Source organism: Loxodonta africana, chromosome 2 (genome assembly GCF_030014295.1).
Source record: "Loxodonta africana isolate mLoxAfr1 chromosome 2, mLoxAfr1.hap2, whole genome shotgun sequence".
NCBI lineage: Eukaryota > Metazoa > Chordata > Mammalia > Proboscidea > Elephantidae > Loxodonta > Loxodonta africana.
The window spans coordinates 209,865,575-209,888,079 of NC_087343.1; the positions used below are offsets into that span (position 1 = coordinate 209,865,575).

At 39.5% G+C, this 22,505-nt stretch overlaps 1 protein-coding gene across 3 annotated transcripts in view; it reads left to right on the forward strand.

Moving 5' to 3' along the window:
- Positions 1-798: 798 nt before the first annotated feature.
- AKAP10 (A-kinase anchoring protein 10) overlaps positions 799-22,505 on the forward strand; it is a 192,612-nt gene continuing 170,905 nt past the window's right edge. For 2 of the 3 annotated variants that reach the window (XM_064279345.1, XM_010600246.3), the window contains exon 1: positions 799-1,047. Coding sequence is in view for 1 of the 3 variants with exons in the window: in XM_010600246.3 (XP_010598548.1) it covers positions 960-1,047 (88 nt within the window). In the remaining 2 variants the exon portion in view is untranslated. Of the gene's footprint in view, positions 1,048-3,842; positions 3,945-22,505 lie in introns of all 3 variants that reach the window. The other variant, XM_064279346.1, reaches the window with a different exon arrangement.

Here is a 22,505-nt window from a genome sequence, read left to right on the forward strand (position 1 = left end):
TACCAGACACACTATCTTCCTGGCTCCCTCCCTAGCAGGAGCTAAGGGCTACAAACAGTGACCTATTCTACTTGGCAGAGTGCACTCAAGAGAGTGGTGAGAGATACTAAAGGGGTGGAGGCTTGATTTCACTGCTACAGGAATAGAGTGAGGGTCCGAAGATTCACAGGGAAAATGACATTTGAAGAAGACTTGAAGGATGATTCACTGGCGCTTGCCTTTCAAATTCCAGCATTCGCAGAGATCACCTTATGAAAATAAGCCCACTTCTCTTTTCTCATTTCCGAGGTCACTGTGACAAAAGAATTCACCGGAGCTGCATGAAGCAGTTCACGTCTCCTATTCCCCACCAAGATTCTCGCACACATCGAAGCCCCTTAAGAGAGGAGGGGCTGGAGGTGCACGCTGAAGCCAGTCCATGCCGGCCAGCGTCTAATTTTAGAAAATCTCAAACGGAAAAACACTGAGGGGTTAAGCTGAGCGTAGCACTGGTGGCCCAGCCTCTAGAAGAGCGCTCCGAGAGCCGCGCGTTATCTCGAAAGACCGGGGAGCTCCGGGAAGGATCCTGCTCCAGGAGGGTTCCTTTGCAAAGATGGGGTCTGCAGCGTAGGAGCCATTATCTACACTACCGGCAGCGTAGCAGAGCTGACGATGCCGACTGCTTCAACATCCACACTCCTGGAGATGGGCGCAGGTCGCACTCCCGCAAGGTCACGTGAGCGACGCGGACACGTGCCTGCACCCTGGAGAGAGTCGCAGGCGGGGCCGGCCGCCCAGCCTCCCGTGAAGCCTCGCGCGGGGAAGGACCGGAACTCCGGGTGGGCGGCTTGTTGATAATATGGCGGAAGGCACTGCCCAGGCATCTCTAGGAGGCAGTAGGGCCCACACCCGGAAGAAGGGTTTGTTTTCGGGCTAGTGCGGCGGCTGAGGCAGACCCGGAAGTCCGGGCCAGTTGCTGAATGAGGGGAGCCGGGCCCTCCCCGCGACAGTCCCCCCGGGCCCTCCGCCCTGACCCGGGCCCCGCCATGTCCTTCTTCCGGCGGAAAGGTAGCTGAGGGGCGCCGCCGAGGCGGCGGGGGGCGGGGGGCGGAGGGCGAAGGGGGAAGGGGGAAAGGGGCGGTGGGCCTAGTAGGGCTTCTCTCCGCTGTGGCTGCGAAACCCTTACTGAGCCGCTCGACCTCCGTGCAAAGACCCCTTGCTCTGCTCCGGGAATTTGCTGGGAGGGAGAAAGTGGCCTCCTCGTGCGTGGTCAGAGAGAAATTGTCGCGCTGCTACAAGAGTGTTGCTGTAACCCGTGGAAGTTAATACCTGCTTGCGTAAAGGCAGCTTTTCGGTTTATTTGCGTAATATGCCTCAAAAAAAAGAAAATATGTTTAGTACTTTGTTACAGGAAGTCTCTGATATTTCAGAATACTGAGGGTTTTGTTTTTAAAGGCAACGCGTGGAAAATTTTTTTCAACTAGTGCTGTTTTCCAGTTTCGTATTTTCTGGGGGGAGAGGGCGGGAGGACTACTGCTGTTTCTAAAATAACATTACTTAGCTTATGCTAAAAGTTCGCTAATAAAGAGGACTACTTCTTTTGATGATTTAGCATGTTTATTAACCACTGGAAACCTAACTTTATAAAAAACTACGTATATATCTGATTTTCAGTTGTAGTAACTGCCCACATTCTAAGTAGAGACAGCTTGGTTCTTGATCCTGGGTAAAAAAAAAAAAAAAAGTTGTATTTCATTAAAATTACATTTCCAAAGTGAACAAGTGTGAGTCTCTTTTGATGGTAGTGTCTCTGTGTCAATTCTTGCTTCAGAGAAAGTGTACCGCGCATAGGTGGGTTTTGGAAAAAGCACTAAACTAAATCAAGGACTTGGGTGCACATGATAGCTCTACTACTAACTGTAAAAAAAAACCCACTGCTTGGTAAAATTCCTTAACTACTCTCAACTGAAAATGAGGTGATTCTAAGGCTCCATTCAATTCTTGACTAACCAAATTAAAGAATTTCCGTATGTTTTTGGGGTTTTAGTAACTGATGCCAGGTGATAAACAGTGGTGAATGAATGAAATTGGTAAAATAGCATAAGGAAGCTTTTTTGTTAAGGTAATTGCTCTCATTTGAGAGTGTCGAAGTGATGAGTTTTTGTTTTTGTTTTTTTAAAGGGGATAAAAGCATTCTAAGTATTAAAATTAAAAAAAAAAAACCCAAGTATAGTGAAGCAAATTGCAATTTAACGCAACAGATTTTTGTCTCTATACAACACTTACTGAGTGCCATCTATCTGCCAGGCACTGTGCTAAGCCCTCACGATTGAGCAATGAACAAAACAAAGTCTCTGCACTAATGGAGGTTATTGTCTGCTTGGATAGACAGACAATAAGCAAAGAAAACTTTGTATTTACACACATATGTTGTTGTTAGATGCCCTCCAGTTGGTTCGGATTCATAACGAGCCTATTTATAACAAAACAAAACACTGCCGGGTCCTGCGATACCCTCACAATAATTGCTGTGTTTGAGCCTGTTGTTGCAGTATTCTTTGCCAGCACCGTAATTCAAATGTGTCAGTTCTTTGGCCTTTATTATTGTCCAGCTTTCTCATGAGTATGAGGTGATTGAAAATACCAGGCTTGGGTCAGGCACATCTTAGGTTAGAATGTTCAAAGTGACATATTTGTTTTTCAACACTTTGAAGAGGACTTTCGCAGCAGATTTGCCAAATGCGATACAAAATTTGATTTCTTGACTGCTGCTTCCATGGGTGTTGATTGTGGATCCAAGAAAGTGAAATCCTTGACAATTTCAGTACTTTCTCCGTTTATCATGACGTTGCATATTGGGCCAGTTGTGAGGATTTCTGTTTTCTTTATGTTGTGGTGTAATTGATAATGAAGGCTGTAACCTTTGGTCATCATTGGTAAGTGCTACCAAGACAGATTTGTTTGTTCTTCTGGTAGTCCATGGTATATTCAATATTCTTCCCCAACACCGTAATTCAAACACATCAGTCCTTCAGTCTTTCTTACTCATTGTTTAGCTTTTGCATGCCTATGAGGCAGTTGAAAATGTCATGGCTTGGGTCAGGCATGCCTTATTCCTCAAAATGACATCTTTGCCTTTTAGCACTTTAAAAAGTTCTTTTGCAGCAGATTTGCCCAGTGCTATAGATTGTTTGGAAACCCTGGTGGCGTAGTGGTTAAGTGCTACGGCTGCTAACCAAAGGGTTGGCAGTTCAGATCTGCCAGGCGCTCCTTGGAAACTCTATGGAGCAGTTCTGCCCTGTCCTGTAGGGTCGCTATGAGTCAGAATCGACTCGACGGCACTGGGTTTGGTTTTTTGGATTCGTATAGGTCGGTTGGAGCCCTGGTTACACAGTGGTTAAGGCTTGCCTGCTAACCAAAAGGTTGGCAGTTTGATTCCATCAGCCACTTCTTGGAAACCCTATGGGGCAGTTCTACTCTGTCCTGTAGGGTCGCTATGAGTCGGAATTCACTCGATGGCAACAAGTTTTGTTTTGCTTTTTGATACTGTGATGGTTAAGATTGTGTGTCAACTTGGCTAGGCCGTGATTCTCAGTGTTTTGGCAGTCATGTGATGTGGTCACTTCACTTTTGAGATTTGATATGTGAACACCCCCATGAGGGGATCTGCTGTGAATAGCCAATCGGTTGAAGGGGAGTTTCCTTGGGTGTGTGGGCAGACCTTCTGAGAGGGCTCGGGAGCTTTTGTTCATCCTGGATCCTGCAGCTGGCTCCTGTTCGTCTGACCTCTGGTTCTTGGGTCTCGAGCTTGCAGCTTACCTGCAGTCTTGCTGGCTGATCTTGGGATTCATTGATCTTCACAGCCTGTGAGCAAGAGCCCTGCTCTCTGATCTGCTGATCTTGGGTTTGCCAGCCCCTGCGACTGAGTGGATCAAGAGAAGCCTCTATCCTGACCCATGGACTTGGTATGTTACAGCCTCTGCAACTGAGTGAGCCATTTCCTTGATACAAGTCTCTCTCTATATTTATTTATATGCATTACTGGTTTTGCTTCTCTAGAGAACCCAGCCTAATACAGATAAGTCGCTTGACTGCTGCTTTCATGGACATTGTGGATCCAAGTAAAGTAAACCATTGACATCATCAGTTTTTTCTCCATTTATCATGATGTCGATTATTGGTCCAGTTTTGAGAATTTTTGTTTTCTTTGTGCTGAGGTGTAATCCATACTGAAGATTGTAGTCTTTGATCTTCATCAGTAAGCGTTCCAAGTATTTTTGCTTTCAACACACAGGGTCATGTCATCTGTATATTACAGGTTGTTTAGAAGTCTTCCTCCAGTCTTAATGCCATGTTCTTCTTCCCATAGTCCAGCTTCTCAGATTATTTGCTCAGCATACAGATTGAATAAGTATGGTGAAAGGATACAACCATGACACAACGCCTTTCCTGCCTTTAAACCACGCAGTATCCCCTTGTTCTGTATGAATGACTGCTTCTTGGTCTATGTGTAGTTCTACATGTACACAATTAAGTGTTTTGGAATTACTATTATTCATAATTTGTCCATAATTTGTTATGATCTGTACAATCGAATGCCTTTGCATAGTCAGTAAAATACAAGCAAGCATCTTTCTGGTGTTTTCCATCTGACATCATCAGTGATCTCCCCTTCCACATCTTCTTCTGAATCCAGCCTAAATTTCTGGTAGCTCAGTGTCGATATACTGCTGCAACTGTTCTTGATTTATCTTCAGCAAAATTTTACTTGCATGTGATATTAATGATAATTGTTTGATAATTTCCACATTCTATTGCATTACCTTTCTTTGGAATAGATGCAAATGTGGATCTCTTCCAGTTGGTTGGGCAGGTTGATGTCTTCCAGATTTCTTGGCATAGATGGATGAGCACTTCCAGCGTTGCATCTATTTGTTGAAACATCTCAGTTGGAATTCTGTCAATTTCTGGAGCCTTGTTTTTCACCAGTGCCTTCAGTCCAGCTTGGAATTCTTCCTTCAGTACCATCGGTTCTTGATCATATTCTACCTCCTGAAATGGTTGAATGTCAACGGTTCTCTTTGGTACGACGACTCTGTATTCCTTTCATCTCCTTTCGATGCTTCCTGTGTCATTCAGTATTTTGCCCATAGAATCTTTCAGTATTGCAACTCAAGGCTTGAATTATTTTCTTCAGTTCTTTCAACTTGAGAAATGCCAAGTGTGTACTTCCCTTTTAGATTTCTAACTCTAAGTCTTTGCACGTTTCATTATAATACTTTGTCTTCTCAAGCTGCCCTTTGAATTCTTTTTTTCAGTTCTTTTACTTGACCATTTTTTCCGTTTGCTTTAGCTACTCTGTGTTCAAGAGCATGTTTCAGGGTCACTTCTGACATCCATTTTGGTCTTTTTTTTCCCTTTTCTGTCTTTGTAATGACCTTTTGCTTTTTTTGTGTATGTCATCCCACAGCTTGTCTGGTCTTTGGTCATTAGTATTTAATGTGTCAAAACTGTTCTTGAGGTGATCTCTAAATTCAGGTGGCACATACTCAAGGTTGTACTTTAACTGTTGTGGACTTGCTTTAATTTTCTTTAAGTTCAACTTGAACTTGCACCTGAGCAGTTGAGAGTGTATTCTGCATTGGCCCCTGGACTTGTTCTGACTGATGATATTGAGTTTCTTCATTGACTCTTTCCATCGATGTAGTCAATTTGATTCCCTTGTATTCCATCTGATGAGGTCCATGTGTATAGTCACTGTTTACGTTGTTGAAAAAAGGTATTTCCAAGGAATAAGTCATTGGTCTTGCAGAATTCTTTAATGCACTCTCCGGTATTGTTTATATCTTCAGTGCCATATTTCCAACTACTGATTCTTCTTGTTTCCAACTTTTGGATTCCAATCACCAGTAGTTATCAGTGCATCTCAATTGCATGCTTGATCAATTTCAGACTGCAGAGGTTGGTAAAATGTTCAGTCTCTTCATCTTTGGCCATAGTGGTTGGTGTGTAAATTTGAGTAATATTCATATTAACCGACCTTGCTTGTAGACGTGTGGATATTATCCTATCACTTCCAGCATTTTACTTCAGGACAGTACTTGAAGTGTTTTTTTTTTGACCATGAATGTCATGCTGTTCCTTTTAAATTTGTCATTCCCATCATAGTAGACCATTTGATTGTCTGATTTAAATGGCCAGTATCAGTCCATTTCAGCTCACTAGTGCCTAACATGTCAATGTTTCTGCATTCCATTTCATTTTTCCAACTTTAAATTTTCCTACATTCATACTTGTTACATTGCACGTTCTCTGTAGCTGTTTCTTCTCTCATTTTGAATTATGCCACATCAGCAAAGGAAGGTCCTGAAAGCTATACTCCATCCACATCATTAAGGTTGACTCTAGCAGCTCTTCTCTAGTCATAATTTGAGTACCTGAGGGGTTCATCTTCAGCACTATATCAGACAATTTTCCTCTGCTGTTCATAAGATTTTCACGGTCCAGTTTTTTTAAGAAATAGATTCCCAGGTTCTTCTTTCTAGTCTTTCTTAGTGTGGAAGCCCTGCTGAAACCTGTCCACCATGGGTGACCCTGCTGGCATTTGAGATATGAGTGGTGTAGCCCCCAGCATCACAGCCATATGCAGGCCACCAAAGTACAACAAACTGACAGATGAGTGGTGGTGTGTAGATATAAATACAGATATATGTGTATGTTTATATATATATTTATAAATTAAGTGTTATGAAAGAGATTCACTTAAGAGAAAAAGTAATTTTGGTTGGATGTCAGAGAAAGGCCTGAGCAAGTGAACTTGAAACTTAGAGCTAAAGAATCAGTAGGAGGTTGCTTTATAGAGGTCAATGAAGAGCATTCTAGGCACAGGGAGTAACATATTCGAAGGTCGTGGAGCAAGAAAGCTTGGTGCCATTCAAGAAACTAAAGACGAGTAATTAGAACATAGAGAGGTATGCAAGGCTAAGATCATTCAGAGCTTTATATAGGCCATGGTAAAAAGGTTAGGTTTTATTCCAAGTGCAGAGAGGATGTTAATTAAAAAAATTTGAAGAGGAGTGATCTGATCTTATTTTATATTTTCAAAAATACCATTCTCGATGCTTGTTGTAGACTGGATGTGGCAAGAATAGAAGCTGAGAGACGGTTCTGTTTAGGATCCTACCCAGTCTTTAAATACCTTTGAATGCGTTGATGACTCCCAAATTTACATCTCCAGCCTGGATCCTCTTCCCTAAACCCATACTGATATATCTAACTGTCATCTACTTTTTATCCCTGCTTATCTGACATATCTTTAACTTAATGTATCTAAAATTTAGCTATAGTTTTAGACCTTTTAAACCTGTTCATCAGTTGTTTCTCATATCAGTAAAGCTCATTTCTGGCCTTTTAATTGCTCAGGCTTAAACTTTAGTGACATTCTTGAACCTTTCTTTCTTTTATGCTCTATATCTAATCCATCAGCAAATCTGTCAGTTCTACACTAGAGCATATCCAAGTCCAGCCACTTCTCACCATCCCTGACCATTGACACTCTGGTCTAGGCAGTCATCTCTGTATTTAGTTTGGGCACTTAAGGAAGTACTCTGATGAAATGTCATTCAAATCTTAGCTTAAATGTTAAGAGGAAGCTGGTTTTATGAACACCAAAGAAGCAGCATTATTTTGTTATAGCCTTCAATTGGTTTCCTTCCTTTCACCCTTCTGTAGTATAGTTTCAAAACAGAACTGATTCTAAGTCAGATTATGCCACCGAACCCATTGCTATCGAGTCGATTCTGACTCATACAGACCATATGGGATAGAGTAGAACTGCTCCATAGGGTTTCCAAGGCTGCAATCTTTTACAGTAGCAGACTGCCACAATTTTTTCCCACAGAGTGGCTGATGGGTTCAAACAGCTGACCCTTCGGTTAGCAGCTGAGCGGTTAACCACTGCACCACCAGGGCTGCTTGATAACGTGACACCTTCTGTTCATATCCCACCAGTGCTTCCTATACGTGACCCTCCATCATCTAAGCACCATTTCCTCTCTATATTCATCTCCTATCCTTCCTCTCCATTACTCTTTTTATATTGGCCTCCTTGTTGTGAAGCACATTCCCACCTCAGGGTCTTTTCACTTGTTCTTTGTGCCCGGAAACCTCTTCCCACAGGTATCCACATATTTTGGTCCCTCACTTCCTATAGGTTTTTTATTGTTATTTCAATGAAGCTTTCTCTTACTGTATTTATAATTGCAGTCTCTGCCCCGTGTTCTCCCATCCCCTTGCCCTACTTTATTTTTCTCTGCAGCATTTATCACTATCTGTTTTCCTATATATTTTGTTAGAGTGAAAGCTGGGTTTTGTTCACAGTCCCCATGCCTAGGTTAGTGTGCCTGTGATATAGTTAGACATTTAGTAAATATTTGTTGAACGAGTGAATGAGAAAAATATCAGCTAGTGATAAGTGCTGTACAGAGAATTTAAATAGTGATGTAGTAACAAATCACTGGATGACAGCATCTGGATAGTAACAAGAGACTTGTTTGAGGAGATGGAATTTAAACTGAGACCAGAATGACAAGAGAAAACCAGCTTGGCAAAGATCAGAAGAACAGCATTCTAGCCAGTGAGAATGGGTAGTGGAAATGTCCTAATGCAGAAATGAACTGGGTGTAGTTAAGGAATGGATACAAGGTCATTATGACTAGAATTTCTTGGGAGGGGAAAGGACTGTTTTAGATTAAGCTAACATGACTTGAATAAGTGATGTAAGTGAAGGAAGACTGGGAAAACTGGGTTTAGAGCTTAGGGGAGGTGGAATCAAGTTTGAGATGACTCTTGGGCATCTATGTAGATACGTCAAGTAGGCAGTTGAATGTACTAACTGGAATTCTGGAAAGAGGTCAAACTCCAGATCTAGATTTAGGAGTGTTTTACATAAATGATGATTAAAAATATGGGACTAAATGAGATCACCTAGGGAGTGCATGTAATATATGAATGAGTTAGGTTGGAAGGCTAACCTAAGATAGAATCAAGATAGACTTTTATGCCTCTCTTGGATAACAGTCCAAGTTTCCTGGTCATGATTATTCAGGAATCATTTTTCTCTCATCTTGTTTTTCCTCTTTCCCCTAGGATACAGTCTATCAAAGCCAGGTCACAGCCCTCCCTGTCCTCAGTCCTCTGGCCCATGGTAAAGAAAAAAGAATATGGAGGAAAAACATCAGCTTTCTTTAAGGCTCTGCCAGAAAGTGGCATATACCACTTCTATTTACATTCCATTGATGAGAACATAGTCGTATGGTCACAGCTAACACAGCTTTTGGGAAATGTAGAGTAGCAGCCAGTTATATGCTGGCTACAGTCCTCTAGCTAGGAAGGAAAGAATAAGTTCAGTGGCCAGCTTTTAGTTCCTGCCATATCATAGAAAAGAAGAGAACCTAGGGGTTAATCCAGTTTTTAGAAGTTAAGTTGAACATGAGCCTTTGGCAAAGGAGAATTGAAAATAAAATGCTACTGAGATAAGACTGGAATGTTATGGAAGCTAAGAGAAGATAATGTTTCAAAAAAGAGGGACTGTTGTGTTGAATGTCATTGCAAGGTCAAGATAAATATAAATAGGCACTGAATTTGGTAACGTGAAAGTAATTGATGACTTTTATAAAAGCCGGTGGACTAGGCTGAGGGGAATGTGTGAATTGACAGAGTGAAAAGATACCTTTTTCAAGAAACTGCAGTGAAAAGGAACAAAAATGGGGCAATAATTGGAAGAGCTATTGGGCCAAGGGATTTGTGTGCTGATAGGAATGTGTGCCTGTTTGTGTGCTCATAGGAATGATCCTGTAGAGAGGGAAAAAATGATACAGAAGAGAGAAGAATTGTTTGCAGGTGTGAAGTTCTTGAGAAAACTAGACAGATATGGGATTAAAGCTCGACCTTAAAAAAAAAAAAACGACCTTACCAAGATGTAATTAGGATACTCTGTGGCTAGGAATGTAAATTGGTACGGCAACTGGTGTATGTTTAAAAACTTGAACTACAATGCTATGTATTGTTTATGGATACGTAAATATATTAAAAGATAATAGCGTGGATGGACACAATAAAAATTCATGGTCATGTTTCCCTGCAGGAAGGAGGAATCAGGCAGGGGGAGACTTCAATTGTCATTTGGAATGTTTTATTTCTGAAAAAAATTCTGAAGCAAATATGGCATGATGTTAAGATTTGATAAACCTGAATGTTCCTCATATTACTCTTTAGTCTTGTTATATGTTAAATATTTCATAAGGAACTATACAAGCACGAAAAAGCATAGTAAGTAGTACAAAATAAGGTAGCAGAAATAAACCTAAATAGACCAGTAATCACAGTAAATGTAAATATACTATAGTCAGTATGGTTAAAAATCTATTTAGCAAAAGTCCCTATAGCTAAAAGATAGACTCAAATTGGGTAATAAAGCAAAGTGCAGTATAAGCTTTTTACCAGAGATACAACCAAAGCATAAGGGCATAGAGAAATTGAAAATACCAGATAAATACTAACTAGAAGAAGCCTTGTGTGGCAGATGAGGTATTTTAAAGCATGAAACATTGGGGATAAAAGGGTCAATTATATTATGATGTACAAATGAAAAGAAAGCTGATGTAATTGTCACAGCATAAGTTTTGGGAAGGAAAAGAGGAACAAAAGAGTCATTCCCTGATAATACGATTGTATATCGTGTTTTTATGCAGTTAATGCATGCCTTCTGCATTTGTTTGCCACCCACACACTCCCCCCCCAGATACCTTCACAAGTGCTACCATGCCAGTCGTCTTCTACATATGGCAGTAAAAAAAAAATTAGCATAGCACACTTACAAAAATACTTCATGGGAGGAGGGCACAGCCGGCAAACAAATGCAGAAAGTAAAAATTTGGTATGTTGAAAACTCAAGAAAATCTACACACATTGTTAGAACTCATAAAATAATTTGGCAAGTTTTTAAATATATATGTACTTACATATACAGTATTTAAAACTTTATTGTTCCTGTATGCTAATAAAAACAAAAGACTTTGAAATCTTTATGGAGTTTACAAAACTTTATTGAAGGACATAAGACCCAAATGAATGGAGAGAGATGCTCTGTTCATGGATAGAAAGACTAAATACCAGAAAGATGTGAACTCTCTCTTAAATTAATCTTTAAGTCAATACCATTTAAATGAAAATCCCCATGAAGGTTTTGGGGAATTAGACAAGCTGAATGTAAAATTCCTTTGGAAGAGCAAAGGCTAAGAATAGTCAGGATAGTTTTGAGAAAGAGCGGGGTAGAGGATTTGACCCTGTTAGAGGCCTAGAATACAGTGAAGAATAAAGACTGTAGAATAGAATGTACAGAAACAGACTCAGATATGTATAGGAACTTGGTATATAAAATAGCTCTCAGTCAGTTGGGAAAGGATGGACTAATCGGGAAACTTAAGATTTCCTACCTTGTATCATATAGCAACAACATCATCATATACATCAGGGACAGACACGCTTTTTCTGTAAAGGGTCAGATAATAAATGTTTTAGACTTTGTGGGCAATAGGGCCTCTGTCTCATTCTCCCCTATCCTTGTATCCATAGATAATACGTAAACATGTGGGCGTGTCTATGTTACAGCAAAGCTATAAAAACTAATGACAGGCCGGATTTGACCCATGGGTTATAGCCTGCAATGTGAAAAAGCTAAACTTGAAATCATGTGGAAGGAGTTATAAAATCCAAACTCGTTGCCACCGAGTCGATTCTGACTCATAACAACCCGATAGGACAGAATAGAACTGTCCCATAGGGTTTCCAAGGAGCGCTTGGTAGATTCGAACTACCAGCCTTTTGGTTAGCAGCCGTAGCTCTTAACCACTACGGCACCAGGGTTTCCAGAAGGAATTATAGAGGGGAAAAATCCTTTATCTTGGCATATGTAAGGATTTTTTAATCCACAGAAAAAGTACAATCCACATAACATAAATCTATGTTAAAATTAAAAACTTTCATACAACAAAATATACCAAAGGTAATTGTAAAACAAACAAGAATTAGTATCTAGACTATATGGAATTTATGCAATAATAAGTAGAATACAAAGGACACGAACAGGGAGTTCCTAAAAGAGGAAACCTAAGTAGCCAATAAACATGGAAGGATGTTTAACCTCAGAGAAAATCAAGGAAATGCTTTTAAAACACCATGAAGTATCATTTCAAAAGGGCTAAGTTGGCAAGGATTAAAAATACTGTGGATAAAAATATGAAGCATGGCAATAGGAGTATAAATTCATAGAGCCACTTTAATTAAAAATGTACATAATATGTTAGCAATTCCATTTCTAGGGATTTATCCTAGAGGATTTCTTGTATGTATACATAGGAAGACAATAGTGAAAAATAGAAAGTAACCTAAATGTTCATCAGTAGAAAAATGGATAAAGGTATTTTCATTTAAAGGAATTCAGCAGTTGAATGAACTTGAGCTACATGAATGAACTAGACTTGCATTAGTATAGACACATGTCAAATTATTAAATGAATACAAGTGTCAGGTATGTATAGAAGAATGTCATTTATGTAATTTTTAAAGATGTACGGAATTATATTTTTTGATACTGTCATATGTGCTAGTAGTCTAAAAACGTGCATGGCTAAACAAAATGTCTAATTTAGGGAAGTGTTTATCTCTGGGAGGGAGGAAAAGTAATGGGATCAGGCAGTGATTCATAGGAACTTTTAACTATACATACAATACTTGGATGGGGAAAGGAAATAAGGCAGAATGCTAATATTTGATAAAGTTGGGTTTGTGTGTATACTTTTGTGCTTGAAGCGTCACATAGTGTTATGTAGGAGATCAGATTGGTAAGAGGGGAGTGCATTGAGGGCAGAACAGTCGGAACTGTGGAGGTGTATTTTTATTGTAGAATCAACTGGTCTTAGAGTGATTTGGGTGTGAGAGGTAAAGGAGAGACAGCTCTTAAGGATGACTCCCAGATTTTTATCATTCATGAGAGAACATGAAGAGTAAGGTGGAAACAGGTTTGGGAAAAGATGGTATGTTCAGTTTTAGACAAATGGAATTATGGAAGATAGCTAGTAGGTGGTTAGCTATATGAATTCAAAGGTCAAAAAAGATTTACACTGATATACTTGTTCATTTTCCCAGTCTCGTTTATTCTGAAACGTTCCTTGGACTTGGGCAGACGTGGCTGTGGCAGCGTGCTTGTCCGTTTTCCCATTCTTGCCTATTCTGTAATATTCTCTGGACTTGGGTAGACATGGCTGTAGAAGCATGCTTGTCTGCTTCCCACTTTTGCCATTTTGAATATATGCTGAATAAAACTCTTCTTCCTTTAAAAAAAATTTACGCTGGAGATATAAATTTAGGAGTCACAATGTGTCTATGATAATGAAAACCTTGAGAATGGATAAAATAAAAAAAGTGGAACAGAACCTTAAATTCCTAAAAGAGAAAAAAACAAAAACAAAAAACCCTACTCCACTGCTTGAGACCAGAGGACACTGACATTGTTCCCCTAAGATACTCTTCAAACCTTGAATTGAAACTAACCCCTGAGGTCACCTTGTAGCTAAATAACAGATTGGCTCAAGAAGTAATGACTATCACTTGAAGTAATGACTATCAAATGCCCTGTATGAAACCAAATGGTCAATAATTACTTTAAGATAAAGATAAGAATGTAAGGGGCAGGGATATTGGATTAATGGAAATAGAACAACAGGGACAGAAACAATGAGAATGTTCACGCATTGTGAAGAATGTAACCAATGCCACTGAACAACTTGTATAGAAATTGTTCAGATCCTAAACTGCTGTGTAAGTCTTCACTGTAAACACAATAAAGTATTATTTTTTTGTTATTTTTATTGCACTTTAAGTGAAAGTTTACAAATCAGGCCAGTTTCTCATACAAAAATTTATATACACCTTGCTATGCTAACCAAAAGGTCAGCAGTTCAAATCCACCAGGCACTCCTTGGAAGCACTGTGGGGCAATTCTACTCTGTCCTGTAGGGTCCCTATGAGTCGGAATTGACTCAATGGCAATGGGTTTGGGTTTTTTGTTATGTATTCCTAGGTGCTCTCCCCCTAATGAGATAGCACACTTCTTTACTCCACCCTATATTCCCCATGTCCATTCTGCCAGCTTCTGTACCCTTCTCATCTCCCTCCAGACAGGAGCTGCCCACACAGTCTCGTGTGTCTACTTCAGCCAAGGGTCTCGCTCCTCATCAGTATCATTTTCTGTCTTATATAGTCCAGTGCAATCCCTGTCTGAAGGCTTTGGGAATGGTTCCACTATTGGGCTAACAGAAGGTCTGGGGACCATGATGCCTGGGGTCCTTCTAGTCTCAGTCAGACCATTAAGTCTGGTCTTTTTATCAGAATTTGAGAACTTTATCCCACTGCTCTCCTACTCCATCGGGATTCTCTGTTGTGTTCCCTGTCAGGTCAGTCATTAGTTATAGCCAGGCACCATCTAGCTCTTCTGGTCTCAGGCTGACATAGTGTATGATTTATGTGGCCTTTTCTGTCTCTTGGACTCATAATTACCTTGTGGTTTTTTTTTTTTTTTTTTTGGTGTACTTCATTGTCCTTTGCTCCAGGTGGGTTGGGACCTGTTAGTGCATCTTAAATGGCTGCTTGCTAGCATTTAAGACCCCAGACCCCACTCTCCAAAGTGGGATGTAGAATGTTTTCTTAATATATTTTATTATGCCAGTTGACCTAGATGTGCCCTGAAACCATGGTCCCCAGACCCCCACCCTTGCTACTCTGGCCTTCGAATCCTTCCGTTTATTCAGCAAACTTGTTTGCTTTTGGTTTAGTCCAGTTTTGCTGACCTCTCCTGTATTTTGTGTCGTCTTTCCCTTCACCTAAAATAGTTCTTATCTACTATCTAATTAGTGAATACCCCTCTCTCTCCCTCCCTCCCCACCCTGGTAACCATCAAAGAGTACTTTTTCTGTTTCTTGAGTTCTTATAATAGTGGTCTCATACAATATTTGTCCTTTTGCAGCTGACTAATTTCACTCAGCATAATGCTTTCTGGATTCCTCCATGTTATGAAATGTTTCATGGATTCATCATTGTTCTTTATTGATGTGTAATATTCCATTGTATGAATATACCATAATTTATCTATTCATCTGTTGATGGGCACCTTGGTTGCTTCCATCTTTTTGCTGTTGTAAACAGTGCTGCAGTGAACATGGGTGGGCATATATCTGTCATATAAAGGCTCTTATTTCTCTGGGATGTATTCCAAGGAGTGAGATTTCTGGATTGTATGGTAGTTCTATTTCTAGCTTTTTAGGGAAGCGCAGAATCGATTTCCAAAGTGCTTGTACCATTTTACATTCCCACCAGCAGTGTAGAAGTGCTCCAGTCTCTCCACACCCTCTCCAACATTTGTTATTTTGCGTTTTTTGGATTAATACCAGCCTTGTTGGAGTGAGATGGAATCTCATTGTAGTTTTAATTTGCATATCTCTAATGGCTAAAAAAAAAATTTTTTTTTTAATGGCTACTGATCGTGTGAATTTCCTCATGTATCTGTTAGCTGCTTGAATGTTTTCTTTGGTGAAGTGCCTGTTCATTTCCTTTACCGATTTTTTAATGCAGGTATTTGTCTTTTTGCTTTTGAGCTTTTGCAGTATCATGTAGATTTTAGAGATTAGATGCTGATTGGAATTGTCATAGCTAAAAACTTTTTCCCAGTCAATAAGTAATCTTTTTACTCTTTTGATGAAGTCTTTGGATGAGCATAGGTGTTTGATTTTTAGGATCTCCCAGCTACCTAGTTTTTCTTTTGGTGTTTGTGCATTGTTAGTAATGTTTTGTATATACTGTTTATGCCATGTATTAGGGCTCCTAGCATTGTCCCTATTTTTTCTTCCATGATCTTTACCATTTTAGATTTTATATTTAGGTCTTTGATCCATTTTGAGTTAGTCTTTGTGCATGGTGTGAGGTGTGAGTCTTGTTTCATTTTTTTAGCAGGTGGATATCCAGTTATGCCAGCACCATTTGTTAAAGAGACTGTCTTTTCCCCATTTAACTGTTTTGGGGCATTTGTCAAATATCAACTGCTCATATATGGATGGATTTATGTCTGGATTCTCAATTCTGTTCCATTGGGCTATGTATCTGTTGTTGTACCAGTACCAGGCTGCTTTGAGTACTGTGGTGGTATAATAGGTTCTAAAATCAGGTAGTGTGAGGCCTCCCACTTTGTTCTTCTTTTTCAGTAATGCTTTACTTCTCCAGGGCCTCTTTCCCTTTCATATGAAATTGGTGATTTGTTTCTCCATCTCATTAAAAAATGTCATTGGAATTTGTATCAGAATTGCATTGTATCTATAGATTGCTTTCGATAGAACAGACATTTTTACAATGTTGAGTCTTCCTGTTCATGAGCAAGGTATTTTTTTCTACTTATGTAGGTCTCTTTTGGTTTCTTGCAGTAGTGTCCTGTAGTTTTCTTTGTAGAGATGTTTTATGTCTCTGGTAAGATTTATTCCTAAGTATTTTATCTTCTTGGGGGCTAAATTGTATTGATTTGGCAATTTCCTTTCTGATGTTCTTTTTGTTAGTGTAAAGGAATCCAACTGATTTTTATATGTTTATCTTGTATCCTGATAACTCTGATGGACTCTTCTATTAGTTTCAGTAGTTTTCTCGAGGATTCCTCAGGGTTTTCTGTGCACAAGATCATGTCATCTGCAGATAGACATACTTTTACTTCTTCCTTACCAATCTGGATGCCCTCTGTTTCTTTACCTAGCCTAATTGCTGTGGCTAGGACCTCCAGCATAATGTTGAATAAGAGTAATAAAGGGCATCCTTGCCTAGTTCCCGATCTCAAGAGGAACGCTTTCAGATGCTGTCCATTTAGGATGATGTTGGCTGTTGGCTTTGTATAAATGCCATGTATTACGTTGAGGACTTTTCCTTCTGTTCCTATTTTGCTGAGAGTTTTTTGTCTTACTTATATGATGGATTACATGAATTGTTTTTCTAATGTTGAACCATCCCTGCAGACCTGGTATGAATCTCAATGAGTCTTAGTGAATTTTTTTTTTTTTTTGATGTGTTGTTGAATTCTTTTGGCTAGAATTTTGTTGAGGATTTTTGCACCTGAGTACATGAGGGATATAGGTCTGTAATTTTGTTTTTGTGTGTGTGGTGTCTTTACCTGGTTTAGGGATCAGGAATATGCTGGCTTCCTAGAATGAGTTTGGGAGTATTCCATCCTTTTCTATGCTTTGAAATACCTTTAGCAGTAGTTGGTGTTAACTCTTCTCTGAAAATTTGGTAGAATTCTCCAGTGAAGCCTTCAGGGCCAGGGCTTGTTGTTGTTGTTGTTGGGAGTCTTTAAATTACCTTTTCAATCTCTTCTTTTGTTATGGGTCTATTCAGTTGTTCTACCTCTGTTTATGTTAGTTTAGGTAGGTAGTTTATTTCTAGACATTCACCCATTTCTTCTAGGTTTTGAAAGTTGATAAGAGTGTGATTTTTCATAGTAATCTGATATGATTCTTTTAATTTCAGTTGGGTATCTTGTGATATCGCCCATCTTATTTCTTATTCGGTTTATTTGCTTCCTCTCCTGTTTTTCTTTTGTCAGTTTGTCCAATGGTTTATCAGTTTTGTTAATTTTTTCAGAGATCCAGCTTTTGGTCTTGTTGTTTACTTTTTCAATTGTTATTCTGTTGTCCATTTCATTTAATTCTGTTTTAATATTTATTATTTGCTCTCTTCTGGTGCTTGAGGGTTTCTTTCGTTGCTCTCTTTCTAGTTGTTCAAGCTGTAGGGATAATTCTTTGATTTTGGCCCTTCTTTTTTGGATGTGTGCATTTATTGCTATAAGTTGGCCTCTGAGCACTTCTTTAACTGTGTCCTAAAGTTTCTCATAGGAATTGTTACATTCTCATTGGATTGTATGAATTTATTTCTTACATCCTTAATTTTTATATAACCCAGTCATTTTTGAGCAGGGTGTTCTTCAGTTTCCAAGTGTTTGGTTTTTTTTCTGTGCTTTTTCAGTTATTGATTTCTACTTTTATGACTTTTTGGTCAGAGAAGATGTTTTATTTCAGTGCTTTGGATTCTGTTAAGGCTTGCTTTATGACCTAATATGTGGTCTAGAGAATGTTCCGTGTGCAATGGAAAAGAAAATATACTTGGCTGCAGTGTCCTGTATATGTCTATGAGGTCAAGTTGGTTGATTGTGGCATTTAGATCTTCTGTGTCTTTATTGAGCTTCTTTCTAGATGTCCTGTTCTTCACCGAAGGCAGTATGTTGAAGTCTGCTACTGTTTTTCTGGAGCTGTCTGTCTCACTTTTCAGTGCTGTTAGAGTGTTTTATGTATCTTGAAGCCCTGTCATTGGGTGCGTAAATATTTAATATGGTTATATCCTCCTGGTATATTGTCCGTTTAATCATCATATATTCTCCTTCCTTATCCTTTGTGGTGGATTTAACTTTAAAGTCTGTTTTGTCAGAGATTAATATTGCCACTTCTGCTCTTTTTTGATTGTAGTTTGCTTGGTATATTTTTTCCATCCTGAGTTTTAGTTTGTTTATGTCTTTAAGTCTAAGGTGTGTCTCTTGTAGACAGCATATAGGCGGATCATGTTTTTTTAATCCGTTCTGCCACTATCTGTTTCTTTATTGGTGCATTTAGTCCTTTTACATTCAGCATAATTGTGGATAGGTATGAGTTTAGCGCTGTCATTTTGAAGTCTTATTTTGTGTGTTGTTGACAGTTTCTTTTTTCTACTTGATTTTTTTGTGCTGAGTAGTTCATCTATTGTCTCTTCCTCTTACTTGTTGATTTTGTTTTTGCTGAGTCTTTATGTTTTTCTTGTATTTTAGTTTGATGTGTAGGATTGTTAGTGTTCTTTGTGGTTACCTTAATATCACCCCTATTTTTCTGAGTTTGAACTAAACTTTTCTTTATTTCGCCTTGACTTCCTCTCCATATGAAAGATCTCTGACTAGATTTTTTAGTCCCTCATTATTGTTTTAATGTTGTCATCTTTTACATAATGACATCGCTGTTTCCCTGTTTTTTATCATTTTATCTTAATTTTTTTGTAATTTTGGTATCTGGGTTGATACCTGGTTGCTCTGTCCTGTGTTCTAGTCTTGGGTTGATATCTGATATTGATTTTCTAACCAGAGAACTCCTTTTAGTATTTCTTGTAGATTTCATTTGATTTTTGCAAATGCCCTAAACTTCTGTTTATCTGATAACGTCTTTATTTTGCCTTCATATTTGAGTGACGGTTTTGCAGGATATATGATTCTTGGCTGGCAATAGTATTCCTGTAGTGCTTTATATAAGCCATCCCATTGCCTTTTTGTCTGCTTGGTTTTCTGCCTATTAGTCCAAGCTTATTGTTATTGACTCTCCTTTGTGGGTAACTTTTCGTTTTTCTCTAGCTGCTCTCAAAATTCTCTATCTTTGGTTTTGGCAAGTTTCTTTGTAATATGTCTTGGTGACTTTCTTGAGATCTACCTTATGTGGAGTTCACTGAGCATCTTGGATAGATATCTTTTCATCTTTCATAATATCAGGGAAGTTTTCTGCCAACAAATCTTCAAAAATTCTCCCTGTATTTTCTGTTATCCCTCCCTGTTCCGGTACTTCAGTCATTTGTAGGTTATTTCCTTTGATAGAGTCCCATACAATTCTTAGGGTTTTTTCAATTTTTTTTGTCCATTTTTTCTTTGAATATATTGGTGCCAAGTGTTTTGTCTTCAATCTCACTACATTCCATTTCCTCAATTCTGCTCATCTGACTTTGTATTGATTTGTCTAATTCTGTAATATTATTGTTAACTTTCTAAATTTCTGATCGTTGTCTCTCTGTGGATTCTTGCAGTTTATTAAATTTTTATTATGTTCTTGAATAACCTTTTTAATTTTTTCAACTGCCTCATCTGTGTGTTCCTTGGCTTGTTCTGCGTTTTGCGTGATCTCCTTCCTGATCTCTTGAAGAGTCTGTATATTAATCTTTTGTATTCTACATCTGTTAATTCCCGCCATATATCTTCATCCAGAGGATTCCTTGATTCTTTGTTTCGAGAGCTTGTTGAAGCGATCTTGGTCTGCTTGTTTATGTGATTTTATATTGACTGTTGTCTCTGAGCTATCTATAACTTATTGTATTAATTTATATGTTTGGTTACTGTGTCCTAGCTTCTTTGTTTTGTTTTGATATGCCCATATAGGCTTCTTTAGTGAGCTAGCTTGATTATTTGCACCTTTGAAGCTCTAACATCCTGTCACTAGATGGCTAGAGCTGTTAACAGGTATATGAGCCTAGGAGTTCATTCACTTTTCTTGTATGGATTCAGCTCAGGTGTCCAGTTAGTTGATTATCAAGTGTGCGGTACAGGCTCCGTCCTACAGTCTTAGAGGGCAGGGATGATATGTGTAGGCACAAGTTTCTGGTTGCAGCAGGGTGTCATGCTCTGAACAAGGCAGGGACTGACAACCATCCCGTGAGTGTCTGTGAGGAAAGTGCATCCCTGTTACCTAGAGTACACAGGTGGATGGGTTTTGCAGCTGGACCATGAGCACTCAGTGATTTTGGTTGTAAGGACTGGGAGGCACCACTTATCCTTGGACCCCTGTCATGGGTCGCTAGGTGACTTGGGTGAAGCCACGAGTCTTCAGGCCCCTGATGTATGTGAGGACCCTGTTTAATAGGCAAAGCAGTTTCAAACATCAAAAGCCTACATCTCTACCCCACAGCTGAAACAATTGAAGTCAGATACCAAGCACATACACCATTGCAGTCTGCCGGCAAGGGCCTAATCTCCTGAAATGGGCCCATACAAGTCCATGCATGGGTGAAAGGTATTTAAAGTCCGTGTACCGTTTGTGCCAGGACAGGAGCTACTTCTGTCTTGTGCATCCCAGCCTAGTGGAGCTGGCAGATTACCTTCTCCCCCAGTTGTGAATTTGTTCCTTCTCCAAGGCTGGGAGAATGACTCAGGGAGTACAGCAGGACATATCTCAGGGGCAGGGAAATCAACAGCCACCAAAGCTGGCTTGGGCTGGGAGCATGGTAAAAGAAACGCAAGTACTTAGCTTTTGCCGAGAGCATCGTTCTTCTCTGGTTCTGGAGGTTGAGTAGACTGTGCAGCTTGCTTTCTCTCCATGAGGAAACCGAGTCCCAAATGCTGCCACTGGCCCTGCCACCGTCGCTTCAAGAGGTCATGCCTGAGGGGCACTGGTTCCCGCCAAGTCAGGTCCAGCAATCCCTCGCTGCTTTGAAACCATCTCTCCCTCCCCATGCCACTCAGTCCGATTTCCTAAATTTTCCTTTGGTGTTCAGTGCTCCTAGCTTGTCATATATATAACAGTTTCACTTGTTTTTTGGGGATCTTTGTTGTAAGTCAGAATCGACTCGTCGGCAGTGGTAGTGGGTTTGTTGTAAGAGGGATCACCGGAAGCACCTGACTACTCCACCATCTTGGCACTGCTTCCTAAAATATTATTTTTAAAAACTGAAATTCTGTGCAGCATGTTTTAAGGATGTCACAAAAGAATGCTTAATGGCATGTGTGGAAATGTTCATAGTGTATTTTTAATGAAAAAATGGATTACTATGTATGAGAAAAAAAAAAAAAAGGGTAAGATTATCCAGAAAATGCATATGTCTGTGAAGTGGAAGGAGTTCCTTGGTGGTATAAATGGCTAACATTCTCCATTGCTAACTGAAAGGCTGGAAGATTGAGTCTGGCCAGAGGTGCCTGGGAAATAAGAAAGGCCTGGTGATCTACTTTTTAAAAATCAGCCCTTGAAAACCTACAGAACACAAGTCTGGTCTGACGCACATGAGGCTGCCAAGAGTCAGAGTCTGCTCGATGGCAACTGGTTATGTAGTGAAAAGAGGAACCCAAAGCCTATCCCTGAGAAACTCCCAGTGGGTAAAGAAGTCAGCAGAAGGATAAACTGAGAAGGAACAGCTAGAAAACCAGGAACGTCGAGTGTCATGGAAGCCAAGAGAAGTTAATGCTTCAAGCTGGAGATGTAGCAATTTGAAAATGCTGCTGAGAGGCCTGCAAATACCTGTCAGCCTACTGCGTTTCCTTATTTTATCTTCCTGAAATGATCTTACTTATTTTTGTCTGTGTCAGCTTGTACGCATTTACGTAATTTTGACATCTTTTCAGTGCCTGGAGAGTGTCTGGCACATACTTGGCATTCAAATACTTACTGATGGATTGACATATCAGACACTCTGAGGGCTAGTTTTTTCCTGCTACTGCTGACTTTTCAACTTTTAAAGTTTTAAGAGTACAAGTAGAGATGCTGATTTTTTTTTTTTTGATAAGTTTTTCACGGTAATGTTAAAAAGTTAAATGTTGAAAAACAGGAAAAATAAGATGGTTAAAAATTGTCTTATGTCACACCCGCTAACAGTTCACTCTTGGCTTAATT